The 22,270-nt window shown below is 44.1% G+C and overlaps 3 protein-coding genes across 3 annotated transcripts in view; all 3 read right to left on the bottom strand.

Annotated features, from left to right (window-relative positions):
• Nucleotides 1–3,059: 3,059 nt before the first annotated feature.
• The window catches only part of B3GNT2 (UDP-GlcNAc:betaGal beta-1,3-N-acetylglucosaminyltransferase 2), a 30,754-nt gene continuing 11,543 nt past the window's right edge, over nucleotides 3,060–22,270 (bottom strand). The window contains exon 2 of the mRNA XM_061211367.1: nucleotides 3,060–5,557. Coding sequence (XP_061067350.1) covers nucleotides 4,355–5,548 — 1,194 coding nt within the window. The 5' untranslated portion in view covers nucleotides 5,549–5,557 and the 3' untranslated portion in view covers nucleotides 3,060–4,354. The remainder of the gene's footprint in view (nucleotides 5,558–22,270) is intronic.
• On the bottom strand, nucleotides 19,927–20,142 carry LOC133074579 (phosphatidylinositol N-acetylglucosaminyltransferase subunit Y-like). Its single transcript, XM_061168497.1, has one exon. The coding sequence runs from the start codon at nucleotides 20,140–20,142 to the stop codon at nucleotides 19,927–19,929; it is 216 nt and encodes a 71-aa protein (XP_061024480.1).
• LOC133074569 (protein preY, mitochondrial-like) lies at nucleotides 20,239–20,580 on the bottom strand. Its single transcript, XM_061168471.1, has one exon. It carries the CDS (start codon nucleotides 20,578–20,580, stop codon nucleotides 20,239–20,241), a length of 342 nt encoding a protein of 113 aa, XP_061024454.1.

Genomic DNA, 22,270 nt, shown 5'->3' with positions numbered 1-22,270 from the left:
CCTAAACACAGATTAAAGTGAGAGAAGCAGGAAATAAACCTAAACAGGTCTCCATCTTTCAAATAAACCTAAATGAGGCTTCATCTTTCAATTTAAGGGCATACACACACACACACACACACACACACACACACACACACATATATACACACACACACATACACATATATATACACTAATACAGTACAATTATTCTAAGATATAATATTTCATTTTTTAACACCCCCGCAATTGAGGCATATCATACAATTGATACAAATCATATTGGGCTTTTTAGTGGTATATAAAAAGTACTGAATCTTACAATTAATAAATATGGAATTTCATATGTGATGTGAACAAACAAGATTTTAGGGCCTCCTTAAAGACAAAAGTGCCTCATTCTTGGCCTCTACCTTTCAAGATATTAAGGGCGGGCTTCCCTGCTGGCTCAGTGGTTAAGAATCCACCTCTCAGTGCAGTGGACACAGGTTCGAGCCCTGGTCCGGGAAGATCCCACATGCCATGGAGCAACTAAGCCCGTGCGCCACAACTACTGAGCCTGTGCTCTAGATCCCGCGAGCCACAACTACGGAGCCTGCGCACCCAGAGCCTGTGCTCCGCAACAAGAGAAGCCACCGCAATGAGAAGCCCACACACCGCAGTGAAGAGTAGCCCCTGCTCGCCGCAACCAGAGGAAGCCCGCGCACAGCAATGAAGACCCAACGTAGCCAAAAATAAATAAATAAATACATTTATTTTAAAAAAAAAGATATTAAGGGGAAAAAAACTTTCAAGTGTATTGAGACCTAAATAATGATAAATATTTTAATTTTTCAGATTGTTAACCCTAATTAGGTAAAGCTCAGTTTCAAAATTACTTGGCAGATGACCCTAGCATTTAAAAAATAAAACTAATATAGAATTAACATAAAGGAAACACTAATTTATCCTATAACCTAGACAGCCCAGCACATGAAGTATTTACTTTCCTGTTCTAAACAAGAATTTTTACTTCATCTGACATTTTTCTTAATGCAAATCACAGAAAAGTTAACTTTTGGCCCAAGTAAAGGCTTCTTTCATTTCAGCTTTCCTGGAAGTGAAAATAAGCCACCCTCTACCTTCATAAATGCATTCTCCCTTCCTGCATCTAAGGGAAACAAGATAACCCAGAACATCAGACTTCCAGACCATACCAATCAGGAGTAGAAAAGTAGGAGGTGGTCACACTTTGGGTGCCTTTAATTCTGGATTCAACTTCAAGTGAGACTCAAACTTCCTGCCCTTCTTTTCCATTCTCTCTCAACCAACTCAAGAAAGGAAACCAGGGTCAGGGATGGAAATATGCCATTCTGGTCTCTTTCATCCTTTTCCTGTTAAGGTGTGGTTGGGTTTAGGAAAAGTCCAAACTCTGGCAATGCTCATTTAGCCTTTTTGACCCTCAAACTCAAAAACCCTCAAACTCAAAAACAACATGACTTGGGAGTAACCATGAAAAAAGGTCCAAAAAGCAGTTTCCACTGAGGCCTCAGTTATTGAACAGTTCTCTAAGAATGAATTAGGCTGTGATGCTTACATCCAAGAGATGGAAGCTCAGGTGAGAATCCAGCTCATGGACACCAAGAGCGCTTGCATGGGATCAGTCAGTACCAACACTGAGCCCAAGCATGTGGAAAGCTGTAACATCTAGTATCCCTTTGCTGAAAAGGGTCATTCCCATGAGGTCGATGACCAGTGTTGTGGGCTCAGGTAACGACTGCATGAGAGCTTCTGTCAAATAAAGAAGAGCCGGAGAGCATCTCACCCACCAGACATTGTCAGCACCAAGGACTGATGTTCGAATAATGGCACATGTCAAGAGGAGGCTCACCAAAGGCCCTCCGTGGTCCTCCAAACATGTTTCAAAACCTGCTACATCTCTTCTTTCTCTGTAGACTTGAAATCTCAGTGAAGGAGACTCCCTAAAAGAAAAAAATTAAATCTTCCTCAGAGGAGAAATCTATTACTTAAGAACACATGGTCAAGTTACACGGACACAAGCAATTTGTGAACCAATTGCCTATGAATGCTCTGAGAGCTTCATTACTCTTCTTTAAACCTGATGTGGTGATGTGGCCACCACCCTCTACTCACAACCACTGGAGCAGAGAGGTCAGATGCAGGCACATGAACCCTTTAGAAGGACCAAGCTTACAAATCTTCAAACCCACATCGAGTATCTGTGCCCTCATACTCTCTCACATGTACGGCCTCAACATTCCCACTAGGAGAGGACAGTGTGTTACATGTTCTCACAACACTAATCCTTCTGTTTTTTGAGTTCATCCAATGCCTACTTGTTTTTAATTGAGCGTTAGCAGTTTCTTCTCAACAAAAGTCTAGGAAAGAAACTTGAGTGGTCAAAGCTGCTCTATGTTTCATCACCATGGATACAAACCCCAAAAAGGACACGGCTTAGGATTGTACAATCTTTAAGACGCTGCTCCATTCCACTCACTCCATTTTCAGTGAGTATAAAGAGTTAAATCCGGGCTTCCCTGGTGGCACAGTGGTTGAGAATCTGCCTGCCAATGCAGGGCACACGGCTTCGAGCCCTGGTCTGGGAAGATCCCACATGCCACGGAGCAACTGGGCCCATGAGCCACAACTACTGAGCCTGCGCGTCTGGAGCCTGTGCTCCGCAACAAGAGAGGCCGCGACAGTGAGAGGCCCGCGCACCGCGACGAAGAGTGGCCCCCGCTCGCCACAACTAAAGAAAGCCCTCGCACAGAAACGAAGACCCAACACAGCCAAAAATAAATAAATAAATAAATAAATTAAAAAAAAAAAAAGAGTTAAATCCTTTATACTCACTGAAAGTGGAAGCATAAGTAAGTATTCATACTCCTCTCTACAGACTCTACATGGGAAAGCACTTTTAAGAATTTTAAATACAAAGACAGATGAAAAGGTATAGTTCGATATTACTGTAATAGTTTCTGGGGGGAAATAATGGCCTCTTTGGGGAAAATGTAATTAAATGCTGGAAGCAGAGATTACAGATTACACATTACACGTGACAATTAAAAATATGGTGACTTTATTTCCATCTTCTTACAGTCCCCAGTATCACATCTGGTAAGAATCTTCATATCTATAACACAAAAATGTCTCAAGAAAGCATGTTACAAGACAGTATATATAAGCAACAGTTTGGCAGAATTCTAGTTCATATCCCCCCCCCAAAATTTTTAATTCAAAAATAACAATTAACTTTATTTAACATATGTTATACTTACTACTTAAAATACCATGCACTAGTTAAATAATTCATCAACAACACCGTATACAAATAAAATATTACACAAAATATATTTAAGAAAATGTTTTGGTATTTGATCTGAACAATAAATAAAAACACAGGCACTTCTACACTGAGACAGGAAAGCAGTCACTACTCAGGATAATAATTTTGTATAAGCAACATGTAATCATGTGGCAAGAATAGAATTCTGCAGTTTTAAACTGACAAACCACTGATAAAAAGGTCTGCAACTTCAATCTTTTCACTTAAAGTTCAAAAGTTACATATGCTTTCCTGGTCCACAATGAAAAATCATAAACACAATATGGTTACCAGGGTCAATTCAATCTTCAGTTTGAAGATTATGGAATCATACTCATTATTTTCAAATACTAAAAAAGAGAGAACTATGACGACACCACCCAGCAAACCAAATACAAGATAGTTAAGCTTTCTCCTTATTATGACCAAAAGACCATAACAAGATAAACTGGATGAATGTCACACGGTGATTCCCATTTTGCAAAACTGATTGATTAGATTAACCCAAGGAAATGTTGGGGCGGCAGGAAATTTCAACAGAAGTTAATTTTTCCAGACTATTTAAAAAATTCATCCAAATTTCATGAAAATAAATATAATTCCATTTCACAAAAAGCATTGAATCATATATAACAGTGTCTTTGTAGCCAATAGATTTATGAATACCTAAATTGCAGATAATTCACTCATTATAATGGGAAATAGGATTACCATCATATGAGGGCAAAACAAAAATAACTTAACACGATCAGATTCCAGAAACATGATTTCAGATGACAAGGGGGACAAGTTAGAAAATAATGACCACTAGCCAGCAGGAAGGGTCAGAACCATTCGTCCTGTCATATCCTACATAAAAATTAGGATCTTCTGCTTTCCCTCTTCAGAAAGTACTACATTTGAAAGGTTTAGAGGCCCTCATATGGATACTACTCATAAAGGCAGTTTTGATGGTTTTACATAGAAATTACCTCTAATGTGAGAGAACACAACATGGGAACTATTCAAGATACATCTTTCTATGCAAAATTTAGTTCTATACATAATTTAGCAACTTAAATGAGCATTTTGCAACCGAGACCAAATATCAATCATCTCTTGAGGTTTTCTACTATGTACCAACATCAAACCTACATAGGAACAAATGTTATTCCTGTTTTTCTCTTCTATATCAAATGTCCTGAAGCCTTTGTGCTTCTCTGGAACGAGGCCAAGTTTCTGAAGGCACATTCCAGTATAAACGTCATCGATGGGATAGAGAAGGACCTGGTCAGTTACATTGTATAGCCTCAGGGCCAGGTGGCCGGAGTACAGGAATCCACCTCCCCCTGCATAAGGCGGGTAGACACCCGTGTAAACAACTTCCGGGATGTAGTACTTGAGTTTCTTATCCCGATGAGGTCCAGCATTGTGAATCACATCACCTATAAACAAATCTTTGGCTTTGTTCTTGGATAAGCTATTCAAGTGATTCAGGATGTGATGGGTGTTCACAAAAACATCATCATCGCCCTTGAACACGAACTCAGCATTTGGGCAGGAAGTGCTCACCCACCTGAGAAAGAGTACTTCTTTCAGAGATAAGTTGAAGAAGGTGTCTCTGTAGTTCCACATAAGAATGTCTTGGTGTTTCTCACTCTCGAATTTCAGCATATCTGAAAGGTCAGGATGGTTGTCCTCTGGGGAGGTCTGGCCCAGTAAGAAGACTCGCACCACTGTTTGGTTCCCCACATTGGTTTCTTTGCCCCAAGATTCCCGAATCGCTTGCCTTCTGTCGAAATGTGAAGTAAGGGACTTAATCGCCAGCAATAAGAAGGGCTTCTTTGCACACTTATCGGGTTGATCTATAAGCAGTGAATAATTTCGACATCTCAAATACAACAGAAAGTCTTTAAATCTGTCTGGCAAACTGTCGAAACCTGAAACTACTGACGTGACCCTCAGGTCAGGTTCACAATAATTCAGATGGCTTATGTTGGAAAATCCGTATGCTTCCCCTGTCTGGTTGGCTAACATGTTCAAAATGGGATTGTACTTCCTGTTCAGCTTTTCTTGTTCCCTGTTCCAATATGCCTTGGGAGGGTCAGATATCTTCCAGAACTTTTCTTTGGGTATTATTACTTCCCCTTTTCCATTTTTTTCTTGGCTACTGCTTTTGGAGACTTCCACAATCAAATAAATGAAGACATTTACCATCATCAGGATTCCCAACAACTTTATTCTTCGACGTCCAACACTCATTTCTCATATCTGAAATAAAAGAGAGGAGCATTGTATTGATTAGATTATTATTAATTGCATTTGCTCACATGTCACTTGCCTCTTTTATGTCCCCCGGAATAGCGGTTTAGAGCACAGATTCTAGACTTGCACTGCCTGGGTTCAAATCATGGCCCTATCATCCTAGATTCAAGCTCTGTGACCTTGGGCAAGTTGTATAACCAATGTCTCAGCTTCTCCATCTATAAAATGGGGATAATAACCCACTTCATAGGACGGTTGTGAGAGCTATATGCCTTTATATGTAAGCTTTTAAAACAGTGGCTGGCCTATAGCGAGCTGTGTATAAATGACCCTTAACGCTGTGGCTGTTTTGGACACCGGAGGACAAAGATACGAATTAACTAGATAATTCACAGGTGCTTCAACTTCCTTGCTTACACAAGGACATATACAAATCTGTGTGCTGCAAACGGATGTACTCACAATTCATAAAAACAAATACAGTTTATATTTGTTATTATGTACATACCTGTACACACACATAACTGTATTTATGTGAGTTGCAACATGTGCAGTTCCATGTCATTCACTCTGATCCCCTATTTTACTCTTTTTAAATGGTGGCCACAACCTTGAATTGTTTCCTGACCTTCCATTTTACAGATGAGGAAACCAAGGCAGAAAGATTAAGACACTTGCCCAGGGCTGCAGGGTTAGGAGGTGGAGGAGACACTAACCACACTGAGTGTTCAGAGAGATGAAACCAGCTTCACACCAGCTTCATCCAAATCGCCCACAACTGAGACCAACCAAAATGTCATCAACAGAAGAATGGATTATGAAACTGTGCTATATTCATACACTGGAACAACCCTTAGCAATAAAGAGGAAAACTACTGCTACGAGCAACAACAGTGTAGTGAGGGAGAGACAGACCTCAAACTCCATTTATGTTAGGTTCAAGAAGGCAAAATTAATCTAGGCCCTAGAAATCTGAGAGTGATAGGGGTAGGGGTTTTGAATGGAGAGAGTCAGGAGGGGCCTTCTTGGGTATAGAAATATACTGCGTATGTCTTGATCTGGATGGGGTTTCATGGGTGTATACATTTGTCAAAACTCAAACTGTATTCTTAAGATCCCTGCTGTTTATAGCAAGAAAGAAAAGAGAAATGAAAATGACATTTTAGTGAAATATCAAAGGCCAAGAATAGATTTCAGGCTGTGGGCAACAGAACAAAGAAAGAGTAATGAGATGGTTTGCTGGGGTTGTAACTGCAGAGTTCTAACACTGGTGAGACAGATGGCCCAAGAACAACCAGTTAGATAAGCTTGACATTAAAAGACAACCCCAAAAAGTGGAATGGCAATACTCGGTAAAGAATTTTCTTATCAGGTTGGGACCTCCCTGGTGGCACAGTTGTTAAGAATCCGCCTGCCAATGCAGGGGACACGGGTTTGAGCCCTGGTCCGGGAAGATCCTACATGCTGCGGAGCAACTACACCCATGCGCCACAACTACTGAGCCCACGTGCCACAACTACTGAAGCCCGCGAGCTCTAGGGCCCGCGTGCCGCAACTACTGAGCCCACGTGCTGCAACTACTGAAGCCCGCTTGCTGCAACTACTGAAGGCCAGGCGCCTAGAGCCCGTGCTCCGCAGCAAGAGAAGCCACCGTAAAGAGAAGCCCGCACACTGCAACGAAGAGTAGCCCCCGCTCGCCACAACTAGAGAAAAACCTGTGCACAGCAACGAAGACCCAATGCAGCCAAAAATAAATTAAAAAAAAAAAAAAAGAATTTTCTTATCAGGTTAATTCTACAGTTGAGAATTCATCCTCAGAAAAGAATCCCAAAGAAGTATTGCTTCTCAGGCACGGTGCATTATCTTGATACAGGGAGCCTCTGAAGTAGGTATTGTTACTTTTATTCCCATTTTATACCTGAGGAAACAGATTTAAAGAAGTAACTGTGTTAAGGGCAGAGCTGGAATCCTAGCCAAGGTGATGGGGGTTCTAAGACCACCATGTCAAATGGTAGCCACTCTTCTCTGACCTCTAGAACGAAGTGGGTTTTTTTATTGGGGGGGCTGCAGTTAATAAACATTGATTCTTCTAAAATTTCAATACAAAATGTGAAAGTTCAAAAAGGATGGTGTAAAGGAAACAGTTTGGTATCACTGGAGGAGCATGGGATTTTGTTTATTTGTTTTTTTAAAATTGAAGCATAGTTGACTTACAACATTATATTAGTTTCAGGTATACAACATAGTGATTTGCTACTTTTATAGATTATACTCCATACAAAGTTATGATAAAATATTGACTATATTCCCTGTGCTGTCCATTACATCCTTGTAACTTAATTATGTATTTTAATCAAGGGTAGTGTTTATTTATTTATTTGTTACTATAAGATTTAAAAATTCACTGGGTTCTAACAAATAGTCTCAAGGCAGAAGTATTTGTCATGCTGAGAATGCTGTGAAGTTATCACTATGTTGAACAGCCCAGATTAGATCAATGGGAATTCACAAACTGTTTTGCGTCTCTTAAAATCTGTCCAGTAGATCCAAATCTAGTTGCTTGTATTTATCACTGCTAAACAGTTTTGGTTAAGGACATATAAGCAAAAGATGTTTTTACAAAACCAGTCCCTCCACCATACCTTCCACTCCCCAAAGCCTCTACACAGCTAGAGAACATGGCAGATGATAAAGTTATGTGGGTGCTCTCAGCTCACCCAGGTAAGCAGCCTCCCATCACCACTCCATTCTCCCCTCACTTCTCAACCACTACCCACCCTCCACCCCTCAAGAATCCCACTACTGAGGTACCAAGAAAGGGCCTTCTTAAACTTCCTCCAAAGAAGGCGGTAAGAAAAAAAAGGAAACCCCACAAGACATTCCCTACTCCTTAATTATAGTTTTAAAGGGCCCCGAGTCACACACAACCTGAATAATTCATAAGTCTATGGTCCATGCCCTCCTTAGGTCAGCTCCTTTCAAGTGAGCCTCTGAGCACACCTTTTATGCAAACTGAAGGCCAGTACATCTTCGGCACCCTAAACCTCTTTGTTATGGGCCTAACTTGCCAGGACAGGAGAGCTCAAGTAGACACTTGGAATGTATTTGTGTGGGTATCTGATACAATTAAAGAATTAGTCATCTTATTAGCAAATAAATCATGGATAGTTTTAAGTTGGTTTTTTTTGGCCTCCAGATTCGAGACAAAACACTTTCCAAAAACAAACCATTCTCTCTAAATTAGGATAACTTTCCTAAAGCTGAAGTAGCACTTGACCCAGTATCACTGGTCTTGCCCGTCATGTGAACAGGCTGAAAGGAGGACAAGGAAAAGGATGAGGGTGAACAGAGAAAGACTACAATGAGCAAGAAGGTCTGGAAGGGAAAACAGCATGCGCTATGAACAGCTAACTACTTGGCAGAAACTTTCAACTCAGAAAAGGAGTATGGATATCAGTAGACTATTCCTGAAATTTCTACAGTAAAACAGGACAGCTTAAGGGAGAAAAAAAGAGAAGCACAGTACTTTTACATAGCAGGTCGTGAACCTATAAGTTAATTTTCCTAGGAAAAGATTCAGGGTGAATAATATAATTCCAGATAAATGAGCCAGCTATGCATCCAGACCTATGGATACCAGCAATCCAGCCAGAACCATCTGAAATGATGATGTGAAGTTTCGTATCACGAAAAGCACCAATCCTTCTTTCAGGAATACTTTGAAGAGTGCATTAAGCTTGTTGACCCTGGCCAAGGTTTCCAGCTTCATCACGGCAATTCAGGCTTTTATTTCTACCATCAAGACCCAGCCAGGACCTCCCATATTCTCGGCCAAGACAGGGCTTTGTGGCTCTCAAAGGGACACCATCTTCCCCTTGTTTCAAGTCCTTGATTCAAGGATTCCACTTTCAAAGGATTCCAGAACATTTCCTGTCCATTTCTCATTTGTGCCCCCTCAGGGAAGCTGAGAGGATACCACTTTACCAGGGAGAAAAACAGAGGCTCCAAGAGGGTTACAACTGGGCTGCCTAAATGTCACCACAGAGTTAAAAGGTAAGGCCAAGACGACACAGTCTTCTGGCTCCTAATCCAGGGCTTTTTGGATCTCCTCCTTTTTCTACCAGGCATGGCCACATTCTTGTAACCCGGTCCAGGTCAACAGTGAAGTTTCAAGGGCTGGCTCAAGGCTGAAAAGACCCAAGGCACTGGGTCATGGTACATTTGGTTGTTACAAAGACTTTCCAAAGAAAGGGAAATTGGAGCCTAGAAGCTCCCAGCCCCACTTCTGACAAGGGGCCAGCCTTCCTTTTCTAAATTCCCAAACGTGCAGCTTGGGCTAACTCTTACCACTATTTCTAAAGGGCATTTCTTCCAAACCAACCTGAGAAGGAAGGGTGGGAAAACCACCCAGATTCTCAATTATACATTTCCATCGAGTGTAAATGTCAACTTTCATTTGTGACCGAGGCACAGTCCCTCGCATGAGAACTAGACTCTTACAATAAACCAAAGTTCATGGAAAGGAGGATAAAGCAGTGACCTCCATAAAAATATCTGTGGGAAAAAGCTCTCTGAATATTTGACTAAATATTCCCATTACAGACATAAAACCAATTCCGTGTCCTTTTTTGAGCAGGAAGTTACATTGCTCAAAAAGAATTTTGAGTAAGAAAACCTACCCTGAAGCTAGGGAAGATGTTATACAACCCTCACTGTGAAACACAGAATTTTTACTGTGAGTAACAGAAATAGAAAATCCCATATGCAGACAAAGAACAACCTTAGCTTTCACTTTGTACTTGGGAGTTGACTCTCCCCAACAGAGACTGAACAGTCTTAAAATTTCTAAAACACTTAAGTTGATTTTGTTTAACAACTTCCTTCTTTAATTTGCAATTAAAATATTTAGAAAGGTAGAGACACACACACAAAAATTTGTGTTAGCTGAAAATGGATTATAAAATAGTACAGATGCCATGCTTAAACTATGTGAAAATCCAGATAAGATACCACACAAAAACAAAACCGGGTTAATCAGGGTGGTAGGATTATAGGTTATTTTCATATTCTTTAATGCTGCCACACCATCTTCCCCCTTCAGCAGCCTCTACCACTCACATCTAGACTGCCTGGGATGGGGGCTGGGGCACGTCACACACAAATCCTAATGCCAGGTCCCCATTTCTAGAGCCCACATCACTAGCCTGGGCTATGGTCCCCCGGTCCCAGACACTCCAGCCCTGTACTGGACCCTGCGGTGTTCAGCACAGGCTCTGTCACAACATCCATCCCTAGATCACTGCACACCTTTCCGTGGGCCCGTGCTCTCTGCCTGAAGCCATCTATTAGAGAGGGCTCCTCAAAATAATAGTAAAATATGAACACTTATGCTTTATTTTAATAAATACTTAGGTACCACTGGCTATGTGCCAGGCACCAGTGATGCTATGAGGCAGATACTCAGAGAGGAGATTTAACTTGTCCAAGGTCACACAGCTGGCAGATGGCAGAGCCAGGATGCAAACCTAAGCGGCTCCTCCTGAAACTCTAGCGTCTGAGTTTTAAACCATGATACAAGTGAACACTGCAGCACAGGCTTAGGACGTAAGGAACTAAAAGGATGATGGTCTGATTTTCGATGGTTAATCTTCTTAAAAGATTATTTTAAAAATTGTTTTATTTAAAATTTTTAAAGCTTTATATTTATACATCTGAACCCTCAAAACTACCATCAGTCAAAGTCAGATATGAGAGGTAGGGTGGGATCATAAGTAACATTTACTGAATGACTATTCTGTAGTCATTTTGTTTCCCAATATGCAGTCTAAACAATCCCAATGTTTCATTCCTGGACACTAGACTGGGAACCACTAAAGAGGATGGTCCTAAAAGGTTCCCTCCAGTTCTGAAAGCGAAGCGCTGGCCAGAAGACATTTGAATGTGGCCATTCTCACAAAGCTCTGAGTCAGAGCCTGACTCCTGCACCCCAAGGGCCTCCGGCTTGTTAGGCAGACAGCCACGAGTAGCTGGTCAGGGACAGAAGAGCAACCACACCCGGACCCAGGCCAAAACCTGTGCCCAGGACTGCCTTTGCTGCCCGCACCCCCAGTACCAAAGTGAAAGATAAAAGAAAGGCAGGACCTTCCTGTAATCAGGAAATGAAATGACCAGCCACCCCATCTAGTCAGGCTGAGGCTTGGAGGCGAGAAATCCAAGTTCCTGATTCCGTCCCAGTAGGCTGAGCAGGCGGGCTCCGTGTCCAGGGGCGTCCTGCTTCCTGCTCACTCTCCTGCGCAAACGGGACCCACAAATCCTCCAGGAGATAAAGAGCCCAAGCCCGCTGCCGTACCACGGGGGCAGGGGACGTGTACGTCATTCTGCCTGCCCAACCTCCCCCATCCTCCCTCCAGAAGCCTGGTGAGAGTGGCTAAATCCTTACTTCCCAGGCTTCTAACATCTGTTGCCTGGTCCTTGCCAGACTTTTCCAGATTCTGCTCAGATAAAGAGACAGGGACAGCTTGCAGCTAAGTGGTTCTGGGGGCCACCTCCCAGCACTCAGGGCAGACAGTGGGGTGGTGATAAGGGTGTGAGTGCAGCAGCTCAGTGGGACCAGAAGAGCTGGGCCATACCTAGAGTTCGTTCCTTAATGGGAGCAAGAAGCCTGGCCTCGGTTCTTGCCTGGGTTGGTGCCGGGGAGCCCCAGGATTCCCCCCACAATCTCACCTAGAAGCTGGCATGAAGCGAGAACATGTGTCTGACTGCTTTCTGGTCTGTTAAGTCCTAGAACAACTATCAGCTAAATTCAAGGAATTTGTTTCATAGTCATTAGCAGTACCCTTCATGTTCAAAATTTAAAGGGAAAAGTACATATGATGAATCTATTTACCTACATGCTCCCACAGGTGACATTGTACATCAAAGTGTCTATAGGACATGTTTTGGTCCCCATTGATTATAGTTCCCCCAAAACCCAATGTGGCTGATTTTCTCAAATGGTATTTATCATTTAAAATAAAATCAATCACTAAGTTCATTCTTTAAATAAACATGCATAGAATTTTCAGAAAAGGAGAAAGAGGAAAATGTAGTAAACAATGACAGGGAATTAACCCTCCCAGAGGCCATCCTGTCCCTGCCTTTAGTAAAACTGGTAAGAATTTTAGATCTTCATTTTATAAGATTATGTAATTATAAAACAAGGCTCGTAGATGTTTTGAGGATGGAAATGTTCCAGATCCATAGTTAGTCTGGTACCTGGAGTCAGAGAGCCCAGAATTAAATTCTGGTTATGCTACCTACTACTAGCTGTGTGACCTTATGCAAGTTGCTTGACTTATCTGAGCCCCAGTTTCCTCATTTGTAAAATGGGGATGATATAACCTACCACACCAGGGTGTTGTCTACTGTGCATTGGGCTTTCAATAGTTTTCCTTCACGGGTTCTGATTCCTCCTCCAAACACTAAGCATACTTCTCAAGTTTTGTCATTCATTGCCTCTTTCACAAATATTCTCTCTCTAGAAACCCACCTATCCATCGTCTTAAACATTACCTCCAGAAGAAGTATCACAAGTTGACCCAGCTAACTCCAGATAGCAAATGCCGTGTGGAGTTTCTCTTCCTGGGTCCCCCATCGGTGATGGATCAACTTCCCATGTGCACTCCCCAGCAGGACCTTGAATTGCTTCTCCCCCCTGCTTTCCACATCCAGCACATCTGTGTTCCCACCTCTGCAACATCACTTGCCCCTCCTCCTCGCCTGTCCTCTATCCCATTCAGGCTCTGCCACTGGCTACTGCAGGAGCCCAATGCCTTACTTCCCACAGCTCCCAAACATGCCCTGTTCCCCAGCTACTCAGTCTTCAGCCCCTGTACATACATTCCCTTCTCATGCTGTTCCCTGGTTTGGTCACCACCACCAACATGGCACAGCTCCCTCATAGCCTAACTGTAACTGTGTTGTCTTCTAAAACTCCTCTCTTCTCCATTCCTGGAGCTTAGGGCTTCATGGCTTCTTCCCCTCTTCTGTGAGTTCTCCTGCCCAAGGATACGCCCCAGCCTAAATACCAGCCTCATTCCTCCAATCTTCTCACTCACATGCCCTTCTGGTCCCTTTATGATGATCTGTGCTTCCTTTCACACCACCTCCTGCCAACATCCTCCATCTCCACACCATATACACTTGAACCTCCAACCACAGCAAACACATTTCTCTTCCAGAAAAATCCCAGCTTCACTCTGCCACCTGAGGAGTGCCCTCTGTCTGCCATGCCTTCCTGAAGAGCTTCTACTCCTAAATTAGGTCAAGTGTCACTCTTGAAGAGCCCACCTCCCAGGAGTTAGGGCATCCTCTGTGATCAAGGTCTTCACCCTGCACCACCATTACCCCTGCACATGGCATCTGAGAGTCATTCAGCATTTGCTGAATAGAAAGGTATTTGGGTCATCTGGTCAAGTTCACTGAATACAGACGTTCAGTAGAAATTAGATTAATTAAATATACATGCCCTTTCTCCAAAGAGATGACACAGGAAAAATCACTTATATGTGTGCTAGTCAACGACACATATGTATTTAAAGAAATCTGTCTCACCTCGGCGGGTGTGGGCAAGATTTGAAGAGGTAAACTGTGGTGAAAAGCCCAGCCCAGCCCCTCATTTCCCACAGGCAGCCCAGGCCCTCCAGTGTGGGAATGCAGGAGCGTGGGATTCAGCAGTGCTTCTAGGTGAGGGCTCCATCCCTCCTCCGGCAGCACACCCAAGCCAACTCTCCTTCATCCCATCCCCACAGAGAGAAGCCTCCACATTCCCTCCTGGTGAGGGGAGGACCTCCAGCAAGTGTTACCCCCACCAAGGCCATGATAGCAGGGTGAACGTGCGTAAAGGAAGGCAGGCCCCGGTACAGACTGGAAGCTTGGGGGCATCTATTTACCTAGGTGGGAAACCATTTTAGAAAAGAAATGCTGCAATGCAGGCAGTCACTTCTTGGGGAGCTTCACGTGTTCTGGAAGCCCTTGTTAAGAGCCTGTACATGGCTATGGTTTGGTAAGTGTTTCCCCTCCAAGCTCCAGGACCTATGTACAAACCAGTATAGTCTGGCAGGCTCTCAACAAGCCCTCAGAGAAATCCCTAGAAGATTTCTCTTTGATTCATCCTTCCGTTTGCTTAGTTGGGTTACATGGAATGTATTTCAGTCTGGGTCCAATCAGGAGTCAGAAACCACACAGTAATTCAAGCAGGGGAAGTTTAAAAATATAATAATTGAGTAACTATAAAGATGGAATAGAACTCTAATGCCCTGCACCAGATGAAAAGTACCCAAGAAAGGACAAGCGTGGAAGAAAAGTTCAGAGTTTGTTGAAGTAGGTATAGGTGGCAGTTCCTGGGTGCCCAGGCCAGAGATGGTCCAGTCACCAGGAGAGCAGGAACAACCCTCTGGGATGCAGGCACAAAGCCTGGAACACGCAAGAGTCCCCATCAGGAGGGTTTCAGGAAACAAACCTCGCAGACTGCTGGGACGGTGTGCAGAGAGAACGAGGGTGCGGAAGGAGTCATGCACACACAGGGAGTCCGGCTGCCGCTGAACAGGAACTGGAGAGGCCTCCCTCTGCAGGAGCTTAGCACGTCAGTGCATGGCTCGGACAGGAACAGCTCAGGGCCACTGCTCAGGACAAAGATCAGGTGGCCAGCTCACTAGACGGCCAGGATCACGGGGCTCCCAGTGTGTATACATGTCGGGGCTGAAGAGAAGCAGCGACCTGGGCTGGGCCCAGGCTCCCCCTTCTACCACAGCTGCCAGAGCTGGAGAGAGGACACAGCAGCCACATGCTGGAGAGAGCTGTGGCCTGCAGACCCGCAGGAAAAACAGCAGGCTCTACAGGAAGCCTGGTTCTAGACTCTGGGAACCAGGAAGGAAAATCTCTTTCTCCTGCAACATCCTCTTCAGAGCCCTCAACTTAGAGAAGGCAGAGGAAAAATATTTGAAGGCTCTGATCCATTTTCACAGATCAGGCAACAAAGGGTGAATCTGGAGCTGACAGGCAATAGCTAAAAACTGATACAAGTTAGAGATCTCTATATCACCAACCTAAAGTCATATTCCAACCATGAACACCATTACTCAAGTCCGGAGTTAGGGGAAACGTGTATAAAACATGGGTCCTGTACAGTGAATTGATAGACAAGCAATAAATACTAGACAGTCCATTTGTCGACAGCAGAGGACGAGGCAGGGACCTGAGTGGGGCTTGAAACAGGGTAGATTTCAGAGATGTGAGGAGAAGCAGGGCAGGCAAGAGGTGGGGGGGTGGGTACAGGGTGTCTGTATGCAGAGACCAACACAGCCAGTTTGTGGGCAGATGGATGCTGAGGCCACTGGAGAGAACAGATAAGCGCTGTTGAGCCCAAGGGCTCTCCACGGGATGGGAGTGCACCATGCCTACATCTAACGTAACAAATGCTGCTGCCAGAGGGATTGTAGGAATGTGTTTTCTTTCACAGCCCCTCTATTAAAAAAAACCAAACAAACAGAAAACTGACTAAATCACACAAGAATATGAAATAGGGAAAAATGAAGAACTTCCAAATTGGATGTCCATGTTGATTACAAATACAGTTGGCTATTGTGTTCAGAGATTTAACTTCTGTAAAGCAGATTAGGTTCACAAGCGGAAGACAGCATGATCTGAGGGGTTCATCTTCTATCATCAGATCTCTAATGCACCTCTGACAGAGTACAGGCATTTGGCCTGGCTTACTAATCACTAACCCACGAGTCAGGGACTTCCCTGGTGGTCCGGTGGGTAAGACTCCGCACTCCCAATGCAGCGGGCCTGGGTTGATCCCTGGTTGGGGAACTAGATTCCGCATGCCGCAACTAACAGTTCGCATGCCACAACTAAGAGTTCGTGCGCTGCAACTAAGAGCTCACATGCCGCAACTAAGACCCAGCGCAGCCTAATACTAAAAAAAAAAAAAAAAAAAAAAAAAGCACGCGTTGTTTCTGATTTTCCCTATAATCGAAAAAGAAAAACTGACGAACAGCCTCATATGTGCATCTTTGTCCATTGTCTTATTATTTCCTTTGGAAAAATTACAAAGAGAACATACATTTTTAAAGTCATTTAGAATATAATCAAATTATTCCCCGTCCCACCCATCCCCCACCAAAAACAAAAGCCAGACTGATTTATCCTTTCACTGTACACACCCAAGAGCACAGCACTCTCCACGTTGACTGTGGACACTGTCTTTCTTTTTAATCTTCGCAAAAAAAGGACCTCTGCTTGTTTTAACTGACCCATCGTCATTCATGTGCTTCCTTCCTGACTTCCCACTCCTCATGCCCTTTGCCCATTTTCCACACCGGGATATTCTCACTTCATTTAATCTTTTTTTAATTTATTTCTGGCCGCATTGGGTCTTCGTTGCTGCGCGCGGGCCTTCTCTAGTTGTGGCGAGGGGGGGCTACTCTTTGTTGCAATGCATGGGCTTCTCATTGCAGTGGCTTCTCTTCTTGCGGAGCACGGGCTCTAGGCGCGTGGGCTTCAGTAGTTGTGGCACGAGGGCTCAGTAGTTGTGGCTTGCAAGCTCTAGAGCGCAGGCTCAGTAGTTGTGGCGCACGGGCTTAGTTGCTCCGCGGCATGTGGGATCTTCCCAAACCAAGGCTCGAACCCGTGTCCCCTGCATTGGCAGGCGGATTCTTAACCACTGCGCCACCAGGGAAGCCCTCATTTAATCTTTACAAACTCAAAAATGTGAAGCAATTACTCTGAGGTCACAAAGCTAATCTGTGTGGAGCCAGCACTTGGACCCTGGACCCTGACCCCAAGTCTAAACTATTTCTACCACACAACCTCGTTGCTCAAAGAAGATTTCAAGAATCCTCAAATAAAGTTGCACTTTAAAAAAATTACTTAGTAAGTGAAATCATTGCATCTGTGGATACCCAGAAGATGTAGGCAGTTTCAAAGAAAGCCAGGCAGTTGCGTTTTGTTTTTAAGCAGCATGAGAAAGGAATAATGTAGACAGAATCTCCAGAAGGGAACCAGTCGGTAGTCTTAAGGTGCCCAGAGGTCCTGGTCTGGTAAGGTGGGCCCCGCCCCTGCTCCGGGTGGAGTCCCTGCAGCTCTGTGGTAGGTGTTAATCCACACTGAGGAATGAGAGATGGCAGCAGCTTCAACCAGCCCAATCTAACAAACCTGTTGGGCAAACCCTTTTGGCAAGAGCTTTTAAGCAGAAAAAGCCCTGCCTCTCCTCTCCCCCTCCCTTCCCCGGGGCACATCAGCCTGAGGCTGAAGGGATCCCAGGATGGTCCTCCCACTTGCTAGAGGTTAGATCCAAGTGGGCCTGCAGCCCAGCTCTCCAGGTTCTGAGAGGAAGGGACACTGGCCGTGTCAGAAAAGGTGATGGAAGAGCAAGTGTTGGCCATAAACTGTATTCTCTCACCCTTTTACTTGTTTTCTCTGGAACATGCACACGCATTCCACACACAGACCATGTCCCGAGTTCATTACCAAAAAGAAGCTACAAGAATTTCTTTTCCAGGGCCTTACAGCTCAGCTACTCCAACCACCTCCCGTACGGAAGAAGAAACCAAGATGCAGAGAGGCACAGAGGCTTGCCCAGGGTCAGCGTAGGGAGGAGTCCCGCAGTGAGAACCATCATCAGTGACAAAGTCGCATTCTCATAGTCGGAGCTTCAATTCTGAGCCGTCAACATAAAAAACAACGCCAGCCACCCCGCCCCCAGACAGTGGTTTTTATTACTTCCTTTTTGCTGTCTTTAACACTTCACACACATTTATCTGACTTACCACACCTCTTCGGTAACAAGTCTTACACACCCCACAGGGCACGTGGCCATCAAGAGCAGGGGCTGGGCCATTTCAATTTCATTTCAGTCTCTCTAGCGTCTGCCACCCTGACAACATATTGACAGTCAATACATTTGAGGACAAGAAGGACATAAACGGGGAGGGGCAGTAAAGGAACGAGGACTAAATAAAGGAAAATGTCTATTCTTTGACCTTTTTCATCTTTTGCTCCACACAAATCATTGTTGAATGATTACACACACAGGCCCTACATTTCCGGGCCCCCCAGAGACCCTCCCTGGCCCCTGGCTGTCTATGTGTCAGGCCAGGCCACTCCTCTTCACAACTGTCATAAGCCTTTTCCAATTCCTGCGCTTTCCCCTCCATGCCTCACCCTCACCCATCAGGACAGCATCACTGGGTGTCATCTCAATGCAGGACATCACCTAAAAAAATCCCAGGAAACAGTCTCATATGATTAAACAAATCTGTAAACAAACTAAGGCCCAAGGGATGGGAGGAGAGGAGGAAGAAGACAATTAAAAATTAATAGAAGTGCTCAAGCATAAATTACAGTACTGGACTAGAAACCAAGTTATCATTATATAATATAAACTATATTATATAAACTAAGTTATCAAACTGACCTTGTATAAGTGCTTCTGGAAACAAGCAGGCCATCAGCCATGGCTTGGCAATCTTGGTGGACAGAGATGGGGCGGGGAGGAGGTAACTTGGGGCTTGCTATGTGGGCTACTTCTGTCTACAGTCACACATAGAGAAAAGCTGGTGAAACCAATTAAGAAAGACTATTTTCACATAGGTACTGGAAAAGAGATTATTGTCATTTTACACAGTAAAATGCATGAAATACTCAATTAAAGACTAATTTAACGGGACTTCCCTGGTGGCGCAGTGGTTAAGAATCCACCTGCCAATGCAGGGGACATGGGTTCAAGCCCTGGTCTGGGAAGATCCCACGTACCGTGGAGAAACGAAGCCCGTGCGCCACAACAAGAGAAGCCACTGCAATGAGAAGCCCGCGCACGGCAACAAGGAGTAGCCCCAGCTTGCCACAACTAGAGAAAGTCTGTGCGCAGCAATGAAGACCCAATGCAGCCAAAAATAAATAAATAAATAAATAAATCTATTTTTTAAAAAAAGACTAATTTAACAAAATCAAAAGTTGACTCTCCTCAAAGTTTTAGGATTGACTTTCTTTTTTTTAAGATTTCAAATTAGTAACTTTTAATTATGAATGGGATAAGAAATAAAGTCATCAGATGATGGCTGGGGCTGTTAATTTCCAACAAGACACTTTGTTGAAATGTTTCTCCTGATACCCCAGGTATAAGTAAGAACCTTCAAAAAACAAGGGCAGAACCAAAGTACAATAAAGAAGCCTCTGCAGCTTAAGCCTCCCCAGTCCTAAACCTCTGACAGAAGCTAGGCAAAGCATCTTTCTTGCACATTAAGTGGGTGTCCAGTATTTCCATGTAGTTGAGCTTTCAGAGACAGACACTCAGCATATCATTAGGATATACCATCTTGGCCCTGGTTGTATTAATTATGCCTGAAGAGTTTAACACCCATCCAAGTCCAAAGGTGGAAGAACACATAAACGGGTATGGTAATCGGCAAGAGCAGACTGTAAAAGCACAGGCTGGTTGTGCTAGTGCAGCCCTGTGGGAGGTTTTCTTCCACGGAGGCCGAGTATAACAGCCCTGCTAACGAGACCAACGGAATAAGGACAGTCAACGTAGGAAGAGACAGAAACATTCTTCCCCTCCACTTATTACCCGCCACTCTGACTTTTTAAAAGGTGGATGGTATTTAGAAAATTCAGTTGTGTGTGTTGTCGTTTCTACGTATGATCTAATGCTGCTCCGTTTCTTCTTGCTTCTTATTTTGATGTGTCATCCTAGCTGCCTGTGGTATATTAGGAATCCCAGCAATAATTGGATAGGCTATTCCTAACTCTTCGTTAATCAATTCATTTGTCGATGCTTCATATCGGAGCGGCTTCTTGGAGAGCGGGCACACCAGGAACTCCAGCAGCGCTGGGTCGAAGGCGCGGGGCGGTTCCCGCGTCCGCTCGCTCTGGTCTGGGGACGGCCGCGACACCGACGCGTGCACACACCTCTGGGCGACCGCGGGCGGCTGTGCGCGTGTCCCCCGCAGCGCTGAGGCGAGCCGGCCGCAAACTCCGCGCGGCATGGCCTGGCAGCCCGCGACCGAGCCCCTGCGCGCCCGTGACCACCCGCGCCGCTGCAGGCGCTCAGGATTGACTTTCAAAATCACATCATTCCTCACCACTTAATTCCATGGGCTATAATAAATGACTATAAAGAGAAGTAAAATTTTTTAGATTTTAAAACAATCACTTTAATGTTAAGCACTTGGGCAGCCAAATTCAATCTGCCATTTTCCCCGACATAGAGATTCACCTATGTCACTTCCAAAAGGTACTCTACAAACTCTTTCAAATCACCAATGCCCTTCCCAATTCTATTAAATTTCGTAATCCTTGTCCCCATGAAATGTAGGGTTTGAGAGCACCTCCATCAACTCTTGCAAAATAAAAGTTTACGTTTGTTTACATTTATTTCCAAAATAAAAATATATCTCCCAAAATAAACATTGTTTGAACATGCTGCAAGTTGGGATTGCATTAATACCAGTGACATTCATTGTGTTTTTCTTAAATAATTTAATAAATTGCCTTGGGAAGTCTCAATTTCTTGGCTATTTGGATGAAGGTTTCCAGTGACAAATTTCCTTAAAGAGCATTTGCCCTTGGGTACAACAAAGGGTACAACAAAGGGAACACAAGGGGACACCAAGGAGCATAAAGTGCCATGCCTCGGGCGCCAGGACTCCCTGCTTAGCCATTTGGAGTCTCTTAGAGAAGCAGCTTTGAGATAACTGCCTGACTCACTCTTTCAAAAACATGCATGAGGATCACAGAGTTGTACAGAATTGGCATGTGCAGAGATGTAAATAATGCTGTATTCAAATAAAAGGAATCAACAGGTCTGACATCTTGAGAGAGGGGGAAAAAAGAAAAGAAATGAAATGAAGAAATGGGGTGGAGGTGCCAGGGACACTCCCTACAGCAAGAAAAATTAACAACTGCACACCAGCCTCTACCTATTCACCAGTGGCTTTTGTAATAGGGAAGAAGAAATCTGACTCCATATTGAATCTATTTCTTTTACTTTAACCTTTGTGTTCTATTGCTTTTGCTACAAGTTAAGAACATTGCCTACAGCCTGCAATATACAGGACAGTCCATTCTCAAGGCTCTGACCTTTAAAGGTATAACACTTTCCCATTCATATAAAAAGCTGCAGAACAGAGAATAACGTTTGTCTTGTTGGAGGTTTACAGGAGCATCATGAACATTAGACACCTACATGGACAAATGCAAGAACAAAGGATTCTGACACCAAGAAGTCTGCAACTACCAGCCACACCCCCTCCCCTTCTAGTATAAAAGCAGCCTGAATCCTAACCCAGGAAAGATGGTTCTTTTGGACGCCAGTCCACCATCTTCTCAGTCTGCTGGCTTTCTGAATATAGCCCCTACTCCTCGCCCCAACAATTCATCTCTCGATTTACTGGCCCGTCATGCAGTGAGCTGTCCAAGCTTGGACTCGGTAACATTTGTCCTTGTGCCAGGAATTGTGCCAAAGGCCCAAGGGAATACACACACAGTGGTTACTGAGGTTTCCTCATTTTACAGATAAGTGAACTGCTTCCAGAAACTTGTCTGAGGTTCCCAAGATGGAGAGTGGAGGGAGGGGGCAGGAACTAGGAACCCAAATGGGCAGCTCCCGGCCTGCAAGTCCATCTCAGCTGCTGCCAAACTTGAAGACAGGCAGAAAGAGCTGCGTGGATGGCACAG

This window comes from Eubalaena glacialis, chromosome 14 (genome assembly GCF_028564815.1).
Source record: "Eubalaena glacialis isolate mEubGla1 chromosome 14, mEubGla1.1.hap2.+ XY, whole genome shotgun sequence".
NCBI lineage: Eukaryota > Metazoa > Chordata > Mammalia > Artiodactyla > Balaenidae > Eubalaena > Eubalaena glacialis.
Note: the sequence above shows the minus strand (reverse complement) of the source record. Positions and strands in the feature narration are given on the sequence as shown.